General features: G+C 39.1%; 3 protein-coding genes across 3 annotated transcripts; 2 read left to right on the top strand and 1 right to left on the bottom strand.

The window, feature by feature from the left end:
• The first annotated feature begins 3,574 nt into the window (after positions 1-3,574).
• LOC137098406 (transcription factor SOX-14) lies at positions 3,575-5,777 on the top strand. The gene has a single exon (XM_067474628.1). It carries the CDS (start codon positions 3,791-3,793, stop codon positions 4,523-4,525), a length of 735 nt encoding a protein of 244 aa, XP_067330729.1. The 5' UTR covers positions 3,575-3,790; the 3' UTR covers positions 4,526-5,777.
• Positions 5,778-6,164: 387 nt separating this feature from the next.
• Positions 6,165-9,416, top strand: cldn18 (claudin 18). Its single transcript, XM_067475765.1, has 5 exons — positions 6,165-6,588; positions 7,866-8,030; positions 8,384-8,543; positions 8,641-8,754; positions 8,916-9,416. Exons 1-5 carry the CDS (start codon positions 6,369-6,371, stop codon positions 9,007-9,009), a joined length of 753 nt encoding a protein of 250 aa, XP_067331866.1. The 5' UTR covers positions 6,165-6,368; the 3' UTR covers positions 9,010-9,416.
• Positions 9,417-10,130: 714 nt separating this feature from the next.
• Positions 10,131-16,588, bottom strand: selenof (selenoprotein F). The gene is made up of 5 exons (XM_067474468.1): positions 16,431-16,588; positions 14,835-15,002; positions 12,152-12,215; positions 11,563-11,612; positions 10,131-11,343 (listed from the first exon to the last, which is right to left on the bottom strand). Exons 1-5 carry the CDS (start codon positions 16,476-16,478, stop codon positions 11,212-11,214), a joined length of 462 nt encoding a protein of 153 aa, XP_067330569.1. The 5' UTR covers positions 16,479-16,588; the 3' UTR covers positions 10,131-11,211.
• Between the last annotated feature and the right edge of the window lie 209 nt (positions 16,589-16,797).

The following is a 16,797-nucleotide window of genomic DNA, read 5'->3' as shown; positions in this document are numbered from 1 at the left end:
AAACCACTTTACTTTTCCTAAGTATCATGAAAATAAGCGTAAGATTTAGTGAAATCCGCCCGAGAGCACTGAAAATCTGGAGGATTTTCCTCCTGAAATGTTTCCTAATAGACTGTTCAGAAGTGTCAGAAAGTCTTGTTAGACTTGAATGTAGTTTTTGGATTTTAGTGTATTTATTTGGAGCTGAAATGACAAAATTTAAAGTATGAGTGCATCTGAACTTTTCAAATAATCAGATGAAAATCCCATTCACCATTTCACTATACAATAATAGAAGTCAGGTGATGGATTCTCTTGAAGTAAAAGTGTGTTGTTGTTTTTACTTCACAGTTCTAAGATCCTGGCAGGTTTTACTTTAATGTGCCCACTGATCTGGAGTTGAGGCTATTGGCTTAAGTCTGCTTCTATAGACTGGTACCATGTTCTTTTCTGCCAATGTTTATTTCTTTTTTCTATCTAACTATTGCTGTTGTGGTCATGCAGTGCCCGCTTTAGGTAATGTAGACTTTATACCTGTGCCACATTCCATCCATCTCTTAAGGATGGATGTAAAGTTTGCCCAAGGGAGATTCACTTGCTTAGAAAAGTTCCTGTATCCATCCACCGCCTTGTGCTTTTAACAGAGTTGATTGTCGGACCTGTCAGAGTTGAGTGTGCTTTTATCTTGATGTTGTAGATTATGGCCAGGACATTGATTCACCATTAACTGAACCTTCCAGATACAGGTGTGTGTATACGATAATGCTTAAAACACATTCCGTGCACTCTGATCATTGATCTTAATTTAACTTTAGAAACCACTTGCACCAGTCATGATTTAGGTGAGTTATGAGTGAATACATTTAGTTATTTTTTGGTTTATAGTTTTACATAATTTACTTCAAAGAGATCTGTTTTGACACAAAACAGTCTTTTTGTTGTAATTGCTTGACAAAAAAGCCAAATAAAACCACCAGTATTCAATGTTATGAGGAAAACAAAGACAACAACAAATGTAGGAACTCTGATTAATAGTTTATTTTGTTTATTTTTTTCTGATCTGAATTTTAAAATCTATTTTAATTTCCTAATTAATCGCTGATTGTTTCACCTGGAAATGCTACAGCAGTGTCGTGTTTTGGAGCAGCCATGTGAGACAGTCCTGGTTCAGGTCTGTTTCAACAATAAAAGATTATATAATGTGTCCAGAATGTAATCTACTCAGAATACATTTAAAGGTACACAATCCTGAGGAGCTGCTCAAAATGCTGTAACCTGACATTAATATACAGCAGCATCAGTAAACAATACAGTTGTCAAACTCTTCATCCAATCAGAGAAAAAAAGGAATTACACAAGATTAAGAGACATGAATTATGAAATATTATTCACTTAATCACTTATTATTCTTTCATTAGTAGGAATAGTCATTGTTTCCTGTTTTGCCTTGACAGAGTCACTTTTCAGAAACTGGCATGCTCCCCCATCCCATGTGCCCCAACCTGTTTCTATGTTCTTCTTTCATTTCCTTTTTAACCCGCAGGTCTTTCTGTACCTGTCCATTTTTTTCTATAGCGTGACTCCTTAATCCACCTGAGTGCATGGAGGACAGTTTTGACATAAGAAGAAAAGATAGACTCCTAAGGAGAGGACCAGTATCTTTAGAGCCTGGGGGATAACCGGATTACGACAGCCATTTTGTGCTGCTGGCAGTTTTTCTTATTACCCATTTTTCCCCCACTCATCTCCAAAGCTGAAATGCTGCCCTTTCTTAGAAGTCACACCAAACACAGACTAGTACACAAAACATGTTTTTAACAGCTGAAAAAGTAAAACAGCTGAAAAACTTGGTGCAGAACACAAATAAATCTTGACAAATGACAGAGGAAAAGATTATTTCTTTGTACTTCCCTTCATGTATTCCACCTCTCATGTTGTTGTTCTCAGGTAGTTTTTCTCTTCAGTGTTGCAAACTCTTGAAAACACAGTCCCTCTGTGGAACTAATCATTGTCTCTGTTGGGTGGTGGTGGCCTGCTTCCTGTGTGCTGGGACTGAACGCACAGCACAGCAGATAACAGCAGAGCAACGAGGAGGCAGATCAACGTCTGACCCCTGCTGCCAATCACTTTATCCCACCAGCCTCTCTGCCCTAAGGAAACCTGGAGGGGGAAAAAAATCCTCTGAAAATGTCTTATCATCACCACCACTGATGCAGTGTGCACCTCTGGATCTTCTATGTCCATTTATTTAGCCTTTGAAGTGGTCTGTGGTGCCTTTGATTGTGGGAGGTAAATGAAATATCGCCTGATATCTGAGTTTATCTCTCCTAACAAAATCTAAACTCAGAGCTGCAACTATCCTCCACAGATCTGTCTACAGAGAAGCTCATCATGCTTCTGTCATGTTAATAATCCTTTTTACAGAAGCCACTTCAGCACCGGAAGCTACTTTTTAGACACCCAGAAAGGTGGTGGCGAATTCTCCTATTTAAATTACGTTTTTGAGTATTTACTTCATACATATTTACTCATACACATCTGCATTTCTACTGAGTAGCAGTGTGCACACAGTACCCTGGTGAGGTGCCATTTCAAAAATAGATAATGTAGTTAAAGCAGATGATCATAGGTGATCCTGGCCAATAAATTATAACCACAGTCAATATATTTGCAGACTATGGACACTACCTTTTTTAAAAGTGAGGCTGAAAACGGAGGCAGAAGGTACAGTAGAATTGAGTTAATGCTATTGTTTTTAAATACTGAGTTATCGACTTTTTTCATTTCATGACTTGCAGGACCATATGCAGCTGTCTCTACTTTGAATTTTGAGGTGTTTCACTAACTACATGGGTTTTAGCAGTATTTTAATCACACTACTTTTTCAACTTTTTTCATTCACCGTCATTTTATTGCAGCCTGGTAGCTTAAAGAGGCTCTTTCAGAGGTTTGAAAAAACATTTAGTGTTGACAATGGCATTTAAACAGAAACATTTCCTAATGTAATAATATCATGTTTCAGGGAAGGAATTGTGCAATTACTGACGATATGTTAGTTTATTGTTATTTAGAGGCTTTCCTTTAAAAGGCTTGTGCATTTTTCTGTTAAATATAAGAAACATCTAAATATTAATCAAATGTCTTTGCATTTAAAGTTTTAACCTCAGTATTTGTATAATCCTTTCTACTACCCCGAGTTTAATAAGACTGTTTCATATGGTTAAATTACAGCAACGTCCTCTGAGAACTTCATTATGGAGCAAATGAGTCACATGGATTAGTACAGGTCAATGCAGCTGTGGTGCAAAACAGCTTCCACGTAGTCCTTTGAATCTCTAGTTTTCCGCCAATGTTATGCTATAGATTACTTTTCTCCTGGTTTCCTGCCTGCCTGCATTTGTCTCAGTAGAGCTTTGGAGCGACAAAATGTTGGAGAGGGAGAAAGAGAAATGTTGTACAGTCACTTTTTGCAAAGGGATTACAGTGCTCTCTCTCATTCCCATTGGCTTGGTCCGCCGTGACAGTGGTGTGGTGATGAGTGGCTGACATGCCCCGAATCGTCCATATCAAGCTTCCAACTTGGTCTTGTGTGACTCCCATTCATGCACCCAGGGTTTGCACTTTATGGAGTTTTCAGTTCCACTTGGTGCAAATGCTTCAGCCACTGGGGAATTACGTTTTTTTACTATATTCTTAGTAGAGATACTGACAAAAAGATTTCTTCACTCAGCACGTTTCCTTTTACGCACGAGAGGAGAATGATATTTCTGGAGAGGTGACTTAATTTAAAGTGGGACCTGGGTGTATTTTAATGAATGTGACACTTCCTGAAATGGCAAAATCTTTAGATCACATCAAGAGACCCATGAACGCCTTCATGGTCTGGTCCAGAGGCCAGAGAAGAAAGATGGCCCAGGAAAACCCGAAGATGCACAACTCTGAAATCAGCAAGAGACTCGGTGCGGAGTGGAAGCTGCTCTCAGAAGTTGAGAAACGTCCGTACATCGACGAGGCAAAGAGGCTGCGGGCTCAGCACATGAAGGAGCACCCGGACTACAAGTACAGACCCCGGCGAAAACCCAAAAGTCTCCTGAAGAGGGACCGTTTCGTTTTCCCGCTCCCTTCTTTACTCGGAGAGCCAGTGGGATTTTCAATGGACTCCTTTCTCGTCCCCGGGGATAAAGCCAGAGCCCTGCTCGCTCCTGCCGCCTCTTCCTCCTCTTCCTCGTCCTTCTCGCTCCTGGAGCCACTGGCGCAGTTCAGCACCGGAGCTGTTCAGCGTGGGGCGGAGATCCCGCACAATCTGGCCGCAGGCGCTCTGCCTTACACTTTTGGATGTCAGAATGGGGGAATTGGTGGTCTGGTTTGCCCCGGACAGCACACTCACACCCACCCGTCACCCTCTACCCCAGGATACGTAGTGCCATGTAACTGTAGCGCCTGGTCTGCAGCCAGTCTACAGCCTCATGTGGCTTATATACTCTTCCCTGGAGGGATGACTAAGAGCGGCATGGACTCGTTTACTTCACCCAGCTCCAGCTTGTGAGAGACGAAGACGCATGGTCACAACAGAAAAAGTTTGCGCACATGCAGGAGCTCCCCGTGTAAGAACTGAGCCTTTCTATGGGTGTTTTCTTTCAGCGGATTTCACACTGTTGTTTTGTTGGTTTTGATCAAGTTTTTACAGACATTGAAAGTAATGCAAAACATCACGAATAGCTGCTCTCCTATTACTGAGCACCAAGACACACTACAAGTCCCTATCATTTGCTTTATAGTGTAAATAATGATTAAACACATATTAGTGATATTTTAAAGTGATAAAGTCAAGACATACTGAAATAACATTTACCCTGCACAATGCAGTATTACCTTTGCTGATCACAACTCAACACAACAGTTGAGAAAGTTCTTTATTTGTATTCTTTTTAGGAATCTTGCAAGAGTGAAATAATGTCCAATTTATTGTTTTTGATTCAGTAACACCTGTTTGTCCCCCCACCCAGTATGTATGTCCCAAAATGTCGACCTGTTTTTTAAATTTAAGTTTGAAGTGGAGGTGATAGATGTTTTTCTGAAGGATTTTCTAATAATGTTAGTTATAAATATTTAGACAACAACCATGCAATCGCATCAGTGTGTCGGTTATTATTCGATGAACAATGTTAATGTGAAGTTAATTATTATTCATATTACAATTTGTATTCAGGATCTTATAACTTTTTTACTGTCTCTCTGATGTCAATTTATGTCAGACTTAATTAATTAATTCAATGTTAATAAAAAATAAATCTGGGGAGGTTTGTTGTCAGAGCAAAGTGTTCTCATGTAGTTTACAGACCTGACCTGTTCCTATTTATACAGACATTTCTATTTAGTTCTGGTCCCTTCATGTTTGGTAAGTAGTAGTTTTGTTGTGGGTGTCCATTTGAGTGGCTACGAGAGCCAGGCAGGTGATAAGAGAAGAATAGAAACTTCTCTCCACCCCAGTTGTTGACAAAGTGATAAAGGTGAGAAGTTAAATCATGGAAATCATTTGAAGTTCTGTTTGTTTTACAGTAGTAACAGGGAATAATTCATCACACTGAAACCACTTCGCTTTAGTCACAATGTACAGCAACTCATAATGCGTCATCATCATCATCATCATAATGCAACAATCCTGTATGAAACAATCTGACTGTTAATGCTACAGTCATGTCACCATGTTTGGCCCCTGACCAGAGGGGATTTGGGGAGATTTTTACCTTTACTCTTTGCCACCATTATGCTTTGGTATAATGTTTTACATTTCTGGTTTGGCGTATCTCCGTTTAAAGTAAAATAAAACAAACTTCAATATGGATCGTACCATAAGTGAGACTCTCCATGAGAGTCATGTGTGTTGTTTTGTTTGCCTTCCTTCCTACTTCACTCACTCTGCCTCATCTCTCAGTATTTGCATGCAGCACTGCATCATTCTTTAGTTTGTAAAGTTGTTGGGATTAGCAATGATAAGTTACTCACTGACCAAAGGTTGGAAAGGCCAACAGAATCAGCGTTTAAGTTTCCTGTGTTTACATTTGAATAGCAAGTTCTCATTTAGGTGCCAGGTGCTCCTATCACCAGTGTGTCCACACCTCTTAACACCAGGCAGCCCAGCCCATGCTACTGTATCACCCACTGTGTGACACCCAACCACCTCCACCCAACGCCACCATTAATACGAAGTGCCATTTTGCCCTGTTTAATTCTCCACCTGCACACAGCACATTCATTCTCGACTTTTCCACATATGCAGCTACGGTTACGGTATTAGGATCTATTTGTTAGAAGTGGGCACAAACCATCCTGCAAATAGACACTGTGTGTTTGAGTATATGGTCTAATCTCTAAAGGAAAAGACGACAATGGCGCCTTCAGTTCTACAGAACGGTGGATTTATTTTGGGCCTAATCGGTGCAGCAGGACTCATCGCAGCCACTGCCATGAACAACTGGAGTGTCAAGGACAGGCAGGGGGAAGTGGTGACATCTGTTTACACCTACAAAGGTCTGTGGCAAGACTGTGAGACCACTTCATCTGGACTTACTGAGTGCCGTCCACTGTATGGCCTTCTTGGCTTCTCAGGTATGACACACGATTTAAATTAACCTTCCTAACAGTTACCCATGGTCAGACTGTGTCCAGAATTATTCTCCTTCACTTTGGAGTGTCCTTCACAGCCTCATGGATTTTTTAAAGGAGATTAACACAGTCTGGACACCCACATCTCTGCTCTTGAAGGACAATTTTTAGATGTTTGCTGAATAATAGTCCAAACTAGTTTTAAATGAAATTTTAAGATGAAGAGATTATTCTCATTCAGTTTCACAGGTTCCATGTTGACATGTGTAAAGAACGTACAGTAGGCCTCAAGTTTGTAAAACATGCTGTAAAACAAAAAGGACAATGAGCAGCCAGTGCCATCTTTTTAATAGGAATATTAAATAATAACATACGTTTAAAAACAGACTTTCACTCAAAAGCAGTGACTAAATTCTACAAGTCATATTTTATATTTTTATTAAGTGTGGAATCTTTTTAGGGCAATTGAAGGGAAACTGCAATGACAAAAAGAGTTGAATGGGTTGATAAAGGGCATTAAAAATTATTGGTGGAACATAATGTTTGATAAGGACTTTTTCTTAAAGTAAAAGAATAAATCTGAATTTTATAAAATTATTTTTACTCTTGGTTTCTGTCAACTTCCTTGTTTCAGTGTTAAGCCTGCTCTTATCATTGTTTGCATGAGCACCGGTGCATTGTATTCACTGTAATGGACAGACGGCCGAGACTCAGTCAACACAGTTATCAGAGATAGAACAAACAACATCCAAAGGGCAGGTTCCTACATGAAGCCTGCTGAAGGAGAACCATATTATCAAATTAAATATGTTTGTCAAAATTAAAACAATTGCAAACTTGCAATAAAAGGTTTGACAAACAAATTTGAACTCTTCCTCTGTAAACAAAATGTTTTAATTGAACCCCTTTTTTGTCAATACAGAGTTAAGAAAGAATCCTAACCAGTAAAACATTTTGGAGAATGTTTTAGGCATTATCAAACTGTTGCTCTCATTGAGGACATAGATTCAGGTTCTGTAATGAAGAAGATTTTGGAAGAGTTTATTAACGTTTTGGGAAAGTAACATGGGGTGGATGTTAACCCTAGGCTGATTACAGTATTTTTTGGTTCAGTCTCTTAAAATATGTTACATTTTATGTACATTTTGGAGACTTTATTTTCCGTCTTTTTTCTGTGTGTGTGGTTGACTTGAGAATTTGGTGTCCTAGATCAGCCCTGGAAACATCCAATATCACTTTACTAATGTAACGCCTCTCTGTATGTGTTCTATGTCACCCAGGTACCTTCCAGGCTGTGCGGGCCCTGATGATAGTAGGTGTGGTGCTGAGTGTGCTCGGAGCGGTGGTATCAGTTTTCTCCCTGAAGTGCCTCACGATAAACAGCATGGCAGACACCACCAAGGGCAAGATGAGCCTCACTGCTGGCATCATGTTCATCATTGCCGGTATGGGTAGAAGTTTAGATAAAAATGACTCAGGTTGAAAAGGAGAATCTGACAAATCCTTCAGAGGTTATTAGGAGTCCTATCATTTGTTTGTACACTCTCATAATTGAAGAATAAGGATGGTGATTTGCTATGTTCTTGTTACTCAAAACAAATCCCATAAAGGACTAAAACCAACTATGAATTGCTTCCGCTCATTCATGTCTGTGGATGCAGAACCTGATTTTAACTTATTTATCTGCCATATACCTCCATTGTTTTTCAAAAGTGATTAAAAACAGTGGAAGTGACGTTAGATTTGCTTTTCAAGCTTAACACTAACCTCTCTATGTCTCTGTGTAACTCTCCTTCAGGACTGTGTGGCATTGCAGGAGCTTCTATCTACGCTAATCAGATTGTGACCAGTTTCAGGATGTCTACCTACAACAACTATGGAGGAGGATATGGAGGAGGAATGATGGAGGGAGGGATGGGGATGGGTGGAGGAATGGGGGGAATGGGGGGAATGCCCACGTAGGACATAAAAATTTACTATTTTTGCTTGTTTTTTAATAGTCTCCATATTCTGTGCATGCTGTACCTACAACTGTGTGTATTCTGTCTTTGCCAGATACACATTTGGCCCTGCACTGTTTGTTGGTTGGATAGGAGGAGGTGTCCTGCTTATTGGTGGCATTCTCAAATCCCTGGCTTTCAAGGAAATGGTGAAAGATGAAAAACCACGGTAAATCCTCACAAATTTACAGTGATAGTAAAGGAAGAGGTGGACTTGAACTTCTAGATGCCTGCTCATCAACTATTTCCCATAATTGTTTTCAGAAGATAAACAATCACAAGAGAATTGTTGGACAGAACATTCATCCTGTGCTACCTCCTGTCTTTCAGGTACCCTGGGGTTGTTTACAAACCTCAGACCCGCAGCACAACTGTCCCAGGTGATCAGAATTCAGAAGACACCAAGAGAGACCGTTATGTGTAACTTTAGCCATGCCCTATAGCACTGACAGGTTGTGTTTGCTAAGACATGTACTTTGATCTTTTCCCAGCATGTTTTATGTTTTTTTATTTGCTTTAAAGGCATAGTTACTATTGTACCTTTAATTTAGAAAAAAAGGTGTGCAATGCCTTATACATTACATCACATTACTATAGTAGTCCAGTGGCTGTGGCAAAATATTTAGTTTTCACATGCAAATCTTAGTGGTTACTAAATATTTATAAATGCACAGTGTATGTAATTGAATGTTTTTTTAACTAAGGTTTTGTTAAATCATTTTATTTTTATGTCTGAAAATGAAACTCACTTTAGAAGTGCGTGTGTGTGCAAAGTGGAACTCTTTCCTGCACTGATGAATAATAAATGTGGAACATGTTTTAGAACTGAATAAAGAGATTTCACAGAGGTAGTGTCGTTTTTTTGCAGCAGCATCCTGCATATTTCCTTAGCAGAAGATGCTGGTTGTTGGTTCCTCTTTATTTTCAGAAGACTGTGTAGAGAATGACATGACGGTTCCTGTATTTGGAGGTAAATAAAATCTAATTAGATCTTTAAAAAAAAAAAAAAAAAAAAAAAAAAAACCTTACTTGATACATAACATACGATGTTAGGTATCAGTTATTAGTTTTGGAAATGTCCCCTTTCAGTCAAATGTGTCTTGCTTATTGTTACTTAGATTGGTTATTTTACCTCCACTGTGCAAAATGTGTTTTCATTGCTGGAACATACATAGAGCAGAAATGTTGAGAAATTTTAATACAGTACTTACCATATTGCGGAAAAACTTTCAGACACATTAGAATTCAAAGCAGATTTATACGTCTTAAAATATCTTGAGCAGCATCTTTAAGTTTAGATGCAAAATGATAGGAATCCGATGACTAAGCATGTGGAAATTATTTTGCAGCCTTGCAGGTAGGGTCCCCATGTGTCACACCAGTAAAACACAAAATGCAGTGCTACTTCAGACCACTAGATATCAGCACATCCATGCCTTTGGTTTAAATTGTGACAACAAGCATTGGCAAAGCACTAATCTGTTCAGGAACCACAAATGTGATTGTGTGAAATTTCTGTGAGACAAAAGGACAACAGGACAGGAAAACCATCAGACACTTTGTTTATTGTTGCATATTTAAACCTCATTTGCTCAGAAAACAAAGATTCTAAATAAATCTAGTTGCTCTTCAACGCAGAAGATGCACAAAAACACAAATACACATCAGACTTCACATCCCAAAACTGGTTTACTGTGAGGCCTTCACTAACATGTGCCCCAGCAAAGACATCTGCATGTGGAAAGCAACTAGGATCCATTCATTCCTACTACAATCCATTTTGAGCATTATAAAAAAATAATTATAAAATAATATTGAACAAACAATTGGGGTGATGGAAACTCCCACAGACAGAAAACGAAACAGGTCTTGATGTACTATTGTTAAACCTCCTCAAACCCAGCAAAACAGATGACATCCATGTTTCCTCCATCTTTACATTATTTGAGGGGCAATTGTGTTGCTTCCCTTTCTCACATACGATATTTGGTCAAACCAGACAAGAAACTCATGATTTCAGATAGAAAAACTGAGACCAATTGTTTAACAACCATCTATCCTGGCCAAGTTGTGAACAAATTGTAAATAACTAATGGAGCCAGTTCATCTAAAACGCAAAAACAATCTCAGTAGCCTCTAGTAATTTGTAGACCTGCAGTTACTTTTAATTCATTTTGCTCAGGTTTTAAGACTTTATGCCAGAAACAGCCAACAAAAACAAAGTGGGGTAGACAAATTGTACCCTTGATCCTTAAAACTTTGAAAATTTGTATTTACATTTGCGAATCTTTCCATAAAAGTGTCCAGTGAATACTGTTGGCACTGTGGGGGGTTTATCTACAGTAATCAGGAAACCATCAGGAAAGACAAGTTGTTGATGAATAATATACATTTTTCAGTCCAGTGACCACAACTAACAAAATTTAAGTTGACTAAAGTCAGAGACAGGAAATCTTACAAACTGATACCTCACAGCCATGTAACTTTAAGGAAAACTTATCTGCAGTGCTAGATAAAACAAGAAGTAGTAAATATGTTTTTGTTTAGGATTTCGGTGAACTGTCCCATTTAGTAAAGACTTAAAAAAAAAAAAAAGAAAAAAAAAAGAAGTTGGAGTCTTCTGCACCTATATTCGGTCTAATTTTTCACTTAGAAACTCCTCAACGCTGTCTGTGTTCCACTTGAGGATGCTGAGTTCTTCAGCGATGTTCCCGTTATCGTCCAAAAGCTTTAGTACAGGATCTGAGCCTCTCACGTACTGTAGCATAGGATTGGGAGAGTGGAAAGGGAGAAATACAAGAGCGTTGTTAGGAAAGCATATTTGCCCTCAATACAAAAGGAAAAAAAACTCAAAAATATTTGGAATCATCTGATCATCATAATCCGATTTATCCTTGAAATCACATTTTTCCAGATAAAGCTTAAAGTGTGTAATCATGAGATTGCGTAAGACATCAACATAATTCATCATCTGCACCTTGATCTGAAGACCCTTGAACATCTTTGGCTTTTCACTCCTGACAAAAGCTGAGGAGATAAAAACACTGGTTAAGACAAATGTCAAGTAATTAATCTGTCAATTAGCCTTTTCTATTTTAGTAAGAAGGCCTGTAATGAGTGACAACTGCAAAACCTCCTGAGAATGCAGTGTTTACAGCGTTGAGATGACAGCATGGCAACAGCTGAAGTATACAAATGACTGCCATATGGCACAGATGGGGTCTAGAAGCCTGCCCCCCTGCTGAGGGAAGCAGCTGTAACTCCACCAACATAACCTAACACTGAGTTACCTAAATGTTACACTGAGTGGAGATGGGAGGTCTATGCAGAAGATAAAACAAAACAAAAAAAACCAAACAAACAAAAGAAAAAAACACCCTTCAAATGCTTGATTGAAAATTGGCCCTCAGGCTCTTAAGACCACCTGCTGGAAAAAGATTTAAGAGAATACATTGTTCATTCATAATCGATACAGGCAAAGAACCTACTAAATCCCAAGCTCATTCTCAGGAACCATCAGTTCAGATTATGATCAACCTACAGTCATGTCACTGGAGAAAACTCACCTTGGACTTGAGGGAACCTCCCCAGTTTTCATCCACACACCTCAAGAATGGCTCCAGCATAGAGCTGCACAGAAACATTAGAAAATAGTCAGTGAGGAGTTTTCCTTTACGATCGATGCCCACACACAGAGAGAGAATAGACTGAACCTGCTGCTGCTGTTAGGGCGCATGGCCTGGAGGAGTAATTTGATTCGGACAGACTGATTCATAAACGTGTCGGGGCATCTCCTTGGGGGTCATTAAACCGTGAGCCTGTGCATATGGAGCAATGCCGATGGATGGCAGTTTGTGCAAGGCTCACTTGTAATCAAACCTCCAGCATCAATATACAATAAGTTAGAGGAAATTGGAGTGTCACGGCAGTTTCTCAGGACCATGAGCTGCTCACTGTTTCAAGGAAGATGGTTAATGGTTCGGTCGACTGGTTCTTACAGCAAATTAAATTAAGCAGGCAAAGCTGAGAACCTCTCCTCCTCATTTCTCCCGTGTTTCTGTAAACAACCCGCCACTGCTAAAATTACATTTTTGTGCCGTTCATTTTACCACACATGGCAGATCAGAAATGAATCATCACTCTGTGGCTAATCTAGACAAATGATAGACAACTCAACATGAAATCATTGAAGCATTAAAACATTTTGAAATGTTTTTGATCAGCTGATGACCTTGTCAATCAGCATTTTCAAAATTAAGAGCAAATATTGAAAGTATACTTTTTCCAAGACTTTAGCTATGTATACACTCCTGACAATATATTGTTTTCATTTTCCATGTCTCCATTATTCTATTTCTAAAGAAGTCCTAACAATACAGAAAGGACACCCAATTGAACAAATTACACTTCTTTTTTAATTGAAAAGCAAAAGGATGCAGCACTCATTTGTGTAAAGCAAACATTTGTGAACTTCTTGAGTTATCAATTCATTTTAATAGGAAATTGGAGTCATTTGATGGGATGAGAATCAGCTATGAGTCTCATAGAAATTTGGGTCTTAACTATTAAAGTCTGATCTTCACAACCCAGGTGGGTCATGGCTTGAACAAATATTTCTTAAGAAGTTTCTGATGCTTGCTATACTGCAAAGGTTTATAAAGTACTTTCCAAAGTTAAGACAGATTGTTGACTGATTATGTACAAACTGAGAACATCAACACAACACCAATTGTTTTGATTTAACACAGCTAAATTTAGCTGTGTCCAAGTTTGTAAAAGAACGCCTTGTTAAACTTTACACGTTAAATTATCATAGAAAAAGCAATAGAGGGAATAATTTTGTGTATATAGCTTTTTAGGACTTAATTGTTTTTATCTAGCTGTTTTACTCATATAGGAGTACATTGTACATTTTGTGAGCTTTATCATAAGAATGAGAACGGTGGCATGCAGATAGTTAGTAGCATCAATTCACTGGTGGTTTTGGCCTTTTATTGGTATTTATTGATAAGAAAAAAAAAACTATAATACTGTCAGACCTTTAAGGCTTTAAAGCTCTGAAATGAAGACTACCTGTGCTCCTGTCCCCAACTCTACACCACACAAACCTCAGAAGCTCTCACAAAAGGTTCTCCTGCTCTCCCGAGACAAACCATAAAAAAGGCACCCAGGGGAGCTAAGGTACTGCTATGCGCAAGTGCTCTCCAGTGAAGCACACATATGAAAATGAGTAACCGAAATGTCCTCCATGCTCAGTAAATCTTAGTAATTGTCTAGGCCATGCAATAAGCAATTTCTCTGAAGGTTTAATGACACAGCCCAGATGTCAAGTGCAAGACCAAAAGAATTCTTAAGGCAGATAATTATTGCTGTCTGAGGAGAAAATGTGCTTAGTGACACCGTCATTTCTATCGGTACACTCAGACAGCAGCTGAAGACAGACACTTGCACCTCCAAGTGACATTTTCATTTAAATTGTGAGGAAGAAGAGGAGTAATCTTTCCTTTAAGTGTCTGTCTGAAACAGAGTTATCATCAAGAGGTGTAATGAGGTGTGCACTGCATTTTTCCAAGGTGCTGTTGCTAGGATACCACACACGCTCTTGGGGCTTTGCTTAGTCAAAGAAAAAAAAATTACATTGTTTTTCCACCACCACTTGACTCCATGTTTATCTGTCAGAGCTCACTAGGGAGTAGTGTTGAATTTGCTGTAATCACCAGAGGTATGAGCACACCGTAACATCTAAGTGGTTACACAAAACACTTGTTATAGCAAAACTTTACATTTCAACACTATGGGAATTGGCAAGCTAGGGTTCAGAAGCCTCAACTCTGAACACCAGAGAGATAGATTGAGACAGACAGCAAGTGACACAGTTTGTGTGTGGCAGCTGAGATCTGATGCACAGCTGCAAACTGTGTCAACAGCCGTAGTGACAGGAAGACTAAAACTGGGTCATTTTAGTAGCAGCTCAATTGCCGGGGGATGCAATCCTGTCAATAAATGTCACACATTACAGACTTGGTAGGAGTCTGCAGTGGACCTCCAACAACTACCCTCAAGTCTAAGACATTTAGCATAAAATAATAAGTGCCTTTCATTTTATTGTTTTACTGGATGAAATTGTGTTAAGCTTGTTTCAGGCGATGTGTTTCCTGAGTTTATGTAACACACCACATGCTGTGAATGAATCTAAGCAGGCAATTAGTTATTGTTTGCCTGTTCTGTGAGCTCGGTTCTTTCCTTTACCTTCCGCATTTCCATCTGGGCCTCCTGCTGGCAGCAGTGCCGGCAGTCAGGCTGGAGTTTGTTGAGGCTGAACTCCCCAAGCAGGTCACAAGAGCTGCACAGCAGGTTGCTGGAGAAGCCCAGCTCCCTGCAGGCCTCTGACGACAACTCCGCACCGAACGCTGACAGCTTGAGAGGAGATAGAGGGAATATGGTTAGAAAAGGAATAGGGCTTTCTCAATTTTAATGTGCAGATGGGGAAAGATGAAAATGTGTGACCGATTACCAAGCCTGAAATTAGAAATGAATATCACCAATTTAACAAAGTAATAAAAGAACAGTGAAGAAGTGCTTGATGTAACTGAGATGGAAACCGTAATGCCATGTGAGTACTTTGGAAATACAATACAGTAATGCCACGTTGCGCATCATATTGAACCCATATGTAATCTTACTTTTTCCATGCAACCACAACTAAAGGACAGCAGTTTTAAGCAGTTTTTAGCAGTCTTGTCCTGCAAGTTCACAGTCATCACAGCATATCATTTGTCGGCATGTTGATTTGGCACAGTTTTTACATTGGATGCCCTTCCTGATGCAACCCTCTCAATTTCTACCGGGCTTTGTACCAACACTGCATGGCAGGGGATGGGTTGTTGGGGGTTCAGTGTCCTGCCCAGCGACACTTCGACATGTGGTTGGGAAGAGCAGGGTGCAAACCGGCAGTGCAACAATGTTATATCTTAAACTAGTTTAGTGTTCACTTGCTTGAACCCAGCAATTTTAAAAGTTACATATATTGTAACAAAAAGCCATAAAGAATTTAGATTTACATCTATTCACTAAAACACCTGGTAATCTAATTAGCCAAAGGTTTAGTATTTTATCCAAATTATGTTAAACTGTTAAATATTAGCTTTTAATGATTTCAACTAAACTCTTTAATAACATTAGATCTGATTATGTGGTATAAGGTCGAACAAAACAGCGATGAAAAAAGATTTCAGCACCAAGTATACCCACACTCTTAGCCTAATAATAATAATAATAATAATAATAATAATAATAATAATAATAATAATAATAAGTGTAGCTAACCTTTAAAGTGCACTGTCTTCGCTAAAAATACATTGTCAGAATTAAGGAAAACTAAATTATCTTGATTCGCCACAAAATCCTGTATTTATCTCTGTGGACTAGATTTTGACAGCCTGCAGTTTACGCTCTCCCCATCGGTTCCCCCTAAGGGCTGGAAATATACACTAATCTTTGGTTAGCTTTGGCGATAAGTGACGTTAACGTTACATTTGGTACAACAAAGGCTTGGGCTTGTATTTCCACACATACATTTCGACATCCCCGGTGATTTATAAATAATAACAGTCTTTTCGCTAAGAAACAAGCACAGGAGCGTTCACTTCCCCATTAGGGAACACGGGTTTTGACGATAAGCCACGTCATTTTGAAGCCCGGTCACAGAAGGATGCTGCTCAGAGACCTGCACACAACATTAGGCAGCTGACTAAATCGCCAAATGTCTTGCCAAAATATAATATATATATATATTATATTATGAAAGCGGCAGCCATTGTTTATTCTCAATGTTTATACACTCACCGTTTGTAAAAAGGAAAGGAGCCAGAAGAGATACACCTCTCCCGACATTTTGGAAGCTGCTTTGTTAGCGAAAATTACTCCGAGGACCCTTTTGATTTCAGTTGAAGGAGCCCCCGTTGCGCCTGACTGTTAATCTCCCTGAACAATAAATAATGCATCCCTTAGAGATATCTGACGACTGATGGCAATATATTGTATAGTAAGCAATGTTATTTTTTCAAATGTATGAAAAGTAATAAGAGTTCAAATTTATTTTATGTAATATAGTTCTGGCAAATTCTAAGCTCGACGTGTACTTTCTTCCTCGCCTCTACTATTATCATGGCTTAAAAAAGAAGTGCGACATCTGCTGTCCTGCTCAGGTGCG

The sequence above is a fragment of the Channa argus genome, chromosome 14 (genome assembly GCF_033026475.1).
Source record: "Channa argus isolate prfri chromosome 14, Channa argus male v1.0, whole genome shotgun sequence".
Lineage (NCBI taxonomy): Eukaryota > Metazoa > Chordata > Actinopteri > Anabantiformes > Channidae > Channa > Channa argus.
Note: the sequence above shows the minus strand (reverse complement) of the source record. Positions and strands in the feature narration are given on the sequence as shown.